The sequence below is a fragment of the Delphinus delphis genome, chromosome 6 (assembly GCF_949987515.2).
Source record: "Delphinus delphis chromosome 6, mDelDel1.2, whole genome shotgun sequence".
Lineage (NCBI taxonomy): Eukaryota > Metazoa > Chordata > Mammalia > Artiodactyla > Delphinidae > Delphinus > Delphinus delphis.
Window position 1 is genome coordinate 73,740,965 of NC_082688.1, and position 6,933 is coordinate 73,747,897.

A 6,933-nucleotide genomic window follows, 5' to 3' on the forward strand; every position below is an offset into this window, starting at 1 on the left:
CAGATAACTGGAAGTCCAGATGTAGGACAGACTCTGGGTGTGATAAACAGAGCTGCAATGATATTATTAAGATATAAGTTTTCTTTCATCTCTCTGAACTGCTATTCTTATGATCACAGGATAGCTGCCAGGGTCAATGGGTCATGTGATAAGGTTTTACCAGCAGAATGTGACCAGGGGAATTTATATCACTTTCTCACTTGGCCAAGCCTTTCTTTTCCTTTCCCATATGCTGAAACCTGGACCTGAAAGTAACCTATTTCTACCACACAGATGAAACAATGACCTTGGGCAAGGTAGAGAAACATGATAAAAAGAATCTGAGACCCTGAATGACCATGTGGAGCATAGCTTCCCGACATCCTGAAGCACCCGAATCAGGAAGTTTATGTACCAGATTTAAAAATCCTGTTTTTAATAGTCACTGAATTGTTGGGTTTCTTGGTTATTAGCAACAGAGTCTTCACCATAACTTAAGTCAGACCCATTAAGTTTAAAATACAATAGAGGTTTTTTTTTTTTTTTTTTGCGGTACGCGGGCCTCTCCCGTTGCGGAGCATAGGCTCCGGACACGCAGGCTCAGCGGCCATGGCTCACGGGCCCAGCCGCTCCGCGGCATGTGGGATCCTCCCGGACCTGGGCACTAACCAGCGTTCCCTGCATTGGCAGGCGGACTCTCAACCACTGCGCCACCAGGGAAGCCCCTACAATGGAGGTTTTAAGTTTAAAATGATAGAATCAAAAATAAAGTGAGGATACCTGGAAAAATGAAAGGCCATGGAAAAATTTCATCAGTCCCAGGTATGAGGTCTGCGGTAGACTGTTGTTCAAGTTCCTCTCTCTAAGCACTCAGTTTTTAGAGTAGAATGCCTATCACTCGGACAAGAATTAAGCGCCAACAAACTCACTGCTGTCCTTTCTCAATTTTTTTTTTTTTTTTTTTGCAGTACGCGGGCCTCTCACTGCTGTGGCCTCTCCTATTGCGGAACACAGGCTCCGGACGCGCAGGCTCAGCGGCCATGGTTCATGGGCCCAGCCGCTCCACGGCATGTGGGATCTTCCCAGACCGGGGTACGAACCCGTGTCCCCTGCATCGGCAGGTGGACTCTCAACCACTGCACCACTAGGGAAGCCCCCTTTCTCAAATTTTCTCTAAAGTCTTTCTCAAATTTTCTCTAAAGTCTAATAAATTAACATGAATAATGCAAAGACTATACTGACAAGTCGATTCTGAATATGAATTTTTTAATAAGCAAAACCCCCTATGGATTAAACACAACATAGTTTAATTCAAATCATTAAGAGATGCTAATATTAGTTTAAGCTTTAAAATCTGAAATTTGAGCATGATAACCTCATAAAGTCAGACGTGGGTATTATTGGTTTTCCTTGGTTCATATTTCCATTGCACAAATAGATTTATATAGTGTCTATATCAGATAGGTAAAATATATATCAGGAAAGCAAGTTTATAGTAGAAAAATTAGAACTTATAATTGATCAATTAATCACTGAACAGAAATATTAATAAGTTTTTTCATTCACTCATGAAGATTTTATGACAAATTCTCAGTGAAAATCTGTTCCTTTAATCAAAATAGAAAATGGTATTTTGGCACTGGGATCAAAATCATGTTGCTAACAATTATTTAGTATATACTGATGATTTAATTTATTGAATAATTTGGTATTAGTTTCATCATGGGGATACTCATAAATTGGCAATCTATGTCTAAGACTAAACAATACAAAGAATATTTTCAAGTATTCTTCAAATATTCACTATGTTCAAGAAGTATAGCAAGGACAGCTTGTTCTATGATCTACAAAAGACCCCATTTTATACTGCTTTGATTTACATCCTAATTTTTACAGATGAAAACATAAAGATGGTATACGTTTGTGAGTAGCAGCAATAAAAATTGCTAATTAAAAAAATGCCAACCCTCCTCACTGAATTTGCTTGCTAATATGACACACATTTTTTGCTCATTTCTATTATAAGCCCTCTTTTCATTGCACAAGAAATCTGAAGTTATGGAAATGTCATTGTAACAAAGTATGATAATCTGTAGTTTTAGGTTATTTTAGATCAAACTAGGGCCTAGACAAAACTTTTCTAAAATCAACTCTACCCATTTCTTAAACAGGTACATATTTTAACAAAACATCTTTTATATTACTACATGATACTTCTCATCAGGTATCACTGGGGAAATTCAACAAAGTTGAGCCTTAACCCATTTATAGGGGCATTTGGGTTTCAGAATTTTTAAAACTTTTCAGGAATTGTGCTAAAAAAAATTCCTCATTTGTGTGTGTGCCTTATTACAAAAGTTTTTTTCACCATACTTATACATGATTTTAAAACAAAGGGTGTTTAAAACTAGTTAAACTGAATATTTTGCTTAGTTCTTGAATCGCCAGTTGCCACAATCAGGAAATATTTTAAACTTTTTGTATTACTCCCTTATCATAAAGGCTTTATCTCCCCTGTTTGTTTAAAAGGAGAGAAAAATGTCAACATATTCGAAATATACATATCTGCTAATACCCATAAAGTCATAGAGGAACAAAATACAGAAGGAAAGTAAAGTGACAGTAAAATATGCACTTGAAATTTCACAATTTGGATTATAATTCTTACTGATAGATCTTATTTTGAAGCAGGTATTCTGCAGATAGCATTTCAATAAAATTTTTATTAACATTTTAAGGTAGATGATATGTTCATTTTAATAGTAACAAAACTAAGGCTTAGAGAGATTAACTAATTTACACTCAAAGTAGAAGTAGGGCCAATAGGCTTTTTTCCATTCTTCAATTCCTACTGCCTCCTAAAAATGTTTTAATTCTTTCGCTATTAGAAAACGACGTAAAGGGGATAGAAATAGTTTTCATATACCTACTTATTCTCACCAAGATTCTTCTCGTATTTCTTGGTCATAGGGGAAGATTTTAATGTTCAAAACTATCAATTACTTTTAAGCAAAATGCAGTGTCTTCAATACCCAGGATTAGAAAAAATCTCAAAACTATTTTCTTTGGCAACTTGTTTTATAATATATGCTATGAAACTTTTGGAATATTCCACAAACAAAACAAACATTCTAACTCATGATTTTTTTCTAGCTGTAACAGAAACTCTTCTCATTGTTTTCTGCCTCCTTAAACTGAAGTGTTCTCCACCACTTAAACACCCTTTTACACCTATGATTTTTACCAGGTACAATGGTATCCTCTTCATTACTAGGCAAAGGTGTTATTCATTAACAAAGTACAATCAACTGATTTTAGAATATTTGTTAAGATAATCACATTTTTTTTTCCTGCATTGAAATTACAACTGAGACTTAAATCACTTTGTTTTGGGACTTCTGATATACATATAATTCATAATTTCTTAAAAATTCTTAAACATTAGCAATATTAGGCAAAGTAGCTGTGTGCTATGCTGTCAAGTCTAAAATGTATAAAAATTATGAAATGTTTAGACTGTCTAATCTTTAGATTGTTTTAAAAGATCACTGTTTCATAAAGCGAAAAGAAAATGAGTTTACAAAAGCTAATCAAGTTCAGATATTAAAAATAGGTATAATGTATACATACATGTATATTTCTTAAAGAAACGTGTAAACATTTCACACACTTTAAATAATAGTCGTGGGATAGCTTTAGGTTATTTTTAGTGCACCAAATTTATTTGCCGATCAAAGAATTACTGTAGGCAGATAGTTTAAAAATTCCCAGGGCTGGGGGTGGGGGGCAGAATGGGGTAAACAAATCAGTATATATTAGATGTATAAGGACTAGAGCCAGGGCAGACATGAGTTTCTAAATTATATATATCACCTTTTTCATAAAAGGGTGGTACTTCATAGGCTATCCAAGTAACACCGACTTATAAAGACAAACCAAATACTTAGAATGTTGGCCACATAAGAGAGAGCGGCTAGAGGCTCTGGGAGACTTAAGAATGAACAAACTCAACCGATTCAAAATGTATTATTCATCCCTCAAAGAACCAAAACAGAGGGAAAAAATACCACAGGTCCTCACAACACTCAGAAAACTTCAGGCATTAGGACGTGTTGACTGGCACCCATTTCTTGCTGTTTTAAAACCCGCCCCTCCGCTGCCTGGCCTCCCTCCACGGAAACAAGCAGGGGCCAGAGAAGGCTGATCTGTACACGTGGACTCAGACGGCCCCACGCCCTTCTCAGCCTCTGCCGGCCGAACGCGACTCGCCCCCGGAAGTGGCCGGCCAGGCAGGAGGCGGGAGCGCGCGGCTCAGGAGCGCGCTAGCTGGGGGCAACCGTGAACGGAGGAGGAGGGGCCCGCGCGAAGCCCCGCCTCCCCCCGGCTGCGGCCTCGGGCTACAGCCAGGGTTCCGAGGGTTCGGGCTCGGGTTCCGGGGTTCGCTGGCCTGAGTCGGGTCTGCGTGGACAGGTCTCCTCCTTGTCCCCACGCGGGCGCGGCCCCCGCTGCTCGAGGTGCAACTGCAGCAGGGCCCGGCGGTACATGGCCTCCAGCTTCTCAAGCCGGGCTCTCAGGGCCCTGGGGCTGCCCTGCTCGTCCTCGGGGCCGCCGCCCCTAGCTCTCCTGTTCGTGCTGGCCTCTTCGGGGCTCGGGGTCGCCCTCGCCGCCTCCGCGTACGCCCCGTCACCACCCTCGCCGGGAAGCCGCAAGGCCTGACGGAAGAGACTGCGGTTCTCGCGCTTCAGCCGCCGGTTCTCGAGCCGCAGTCGGGCGTTCTCCTCACGCAGCCGCGCGTTCTGTCGGTCCCGCTCGTCCCGCGCGCGGATGGCCTCTAGGTGGCTCGCCGCCAAGTCGGCGAACCGCTCCTCCAGCTGCTGTCGAGCGCCGCCCGCGCGGCCTCGCCAGCCCCCGCTGCCGCCACCCCCACGAACGCGGCCCGGGCGGCCCTGCCCGCGGCTGTCCCCTCCGCCGCAGCTCCCGCGCCTGGTGGCGCCACCACGCATGCGCCACATCGTCCCAACCACGCCGCCAGCCCCTTGGGCCGAGGGGCCGCGCGCCCAGGCGCCAGCGAGTTCGGGGCCCGGCAGGGCAGTCGGGGCAACAGCGCAGGAGGAGAGAAGGTGGCGGGTGGCGGCTGCTGGCTTGGGGCCAGAGGAGGCCGGGAGTTTGCCCGGTTTGAGGCGTGTCTTGTCTCCTCGGGTGGAGCTGCCCCCTGGGCCTGCGATCTCCAGGCGGGCTCACACACAATGCCCCTGGGGAGCGCCCTGCGGCTCAGGCCTCCGGCAGCGCGGGGGAAAAGCGTGTATCCTCGGCCGGGCTCTGCCAGGGCTCTTCGGCGCGGGCCAGGGCACTGCAGGAACCAGCCGGCCTCGCCCTGTCTCCAGCGCAACCACCAGCTACCTTGCCTTTTACAGGGCAATCTCAAAGCAAATAATATTACAATGAGAAGTTCTGGGACAGCTTCATGGGGCACGTTGAAAAGCTATAACGGGTTTATTTAGAACCCAGCGGTTTAACCCACCTCTAAGCTTAAGGAAACATTCAACAGAGTGGAGCTGAGCACCTGTCCTGAGGCCCTCAAGTGGGAACGGGTAGCTCTCAAAAGAATATAGGCAATTCCCAGCTTGTGGACAGCCAGGGTTCCACTTGGCAAATTGTTTGCAAGTCTATAGAAACAAGGTTATACGTACTTGATGTGCTCAGGTCTGTTAACAAAACCTATGAAACTCAAAATGTGTCTCACACGTTCAAGAAACTTTACTCAGTAAATTCCAAAATTTCTGGGTGGATACAGCTCATTGAATGAATCACACTCTGTTTCTAAGGGACTCAACTTACACAATAATTGGATAATTGCAAAGTAAATTAAGGATAAGACACTGATGCCAGAATCTCATGGGAGAGAGAGGTGTTAGCCAGAACCTATATTTTCAACAAGATCCCAGGTAATTCTTAGGTTAACTGAAGTCTTCAAACCACCGGAACAAGTAAAGGAACTAGAAGAGCATTTGAGAAACCTGGTTCACAGTTGGGGTTTTCCTTGAACAGTACAAACAAAGGTAAGTAACTAGGGGAAAAGACAGAATTATTCAACTTTTATCCTAAAACACCACAAACGCAACTGTCATTATCATTTCATGAAATCAAAAAGGATATATAACTTCAGAATTTCAAGAAATAAATTTAGTTTTATGAAAGAAAAGACCATATCATTCTTAATTTCCAATAAAAGTAGATGGTGAAAACTTTGTTACAGACATACACCAACTTTTCTATGTATTATTGAACAAAAAATAAGTTTTTTCCCATAGTGTGTATGGAGACTGCAAGAAAAAATGCTGGTGAAAGGTGATTAGTTCCCGATTTTAGATAAGAGCTTTAGGGAGCCCTGAGATAAGAAGATAGATATGCCACACAAGTTAGAGAGACTCTGCATAAGAAAGATTCAGTCACCCCTTGGATGTTATGAATTGAGTACTAGTGTCTTTTATTTTTTTGTTGGCTTCACTCTTCTTACCCTTACATTAGTAAATCTACTAGTATTCTCTTTTTACAACTTATCAGATTAAAGCTGCTTTGTTTCCTTTGTAGAATATCTCGTAAATTTTTGTACCTAACCACTGTAATGAACTATACTGAGTTTCCTAAAGAACACTGACACTGGTTATATGAGAAGGCCTCCATGTCCTACTCTCTACCCCTGATCCAACCCCAAAGTGCTCTCTTTTGCCTTGATAAATTAATGAAGTAATATAAAATATCATGAAAAGCAGGTAAAACTCATTAAGCAGAAGAAGATCCAGTAAAATTGTCAGTTTGTTTTATGTATTTTACAGTAACTAATCTGATTATATGTATATACTCCCAAAAGACAGAACCCACTAATTCTGCCCCTCTGCAGGCATGTGGCATATATAACTATTTTTATTTTACTAAAAGAAAGGAAGGAGGGGA

General features: G+C 42.4%; 1 protein-coding gene across 1 annotated transcript; it reads right to left on the reverse strand.

Annotated features, from left to right (window-relative positions):
• Positions 1 to 1,645: 1,645 nt before the first annotated feature.
• Positions 1,646 to 5,196, reverse strand: TUSC1 (tumor suppressor candidate 1). Its single transcript, XM_060014852.1, has one exon. It carries the CDS (start codon positions 4,989 to 4,991, stop codon positions 4,377 to 4,379), a length of 615 nt encoding a protein of 204 aa, XP_059870835.1. The 5' UTR covers positions 4,992 to 5,196; the 3' UTR covers positions 1,646 to 4,376.
• Positions 5,197 to 6,933: the final 1,737 nt, after the last annotated feature.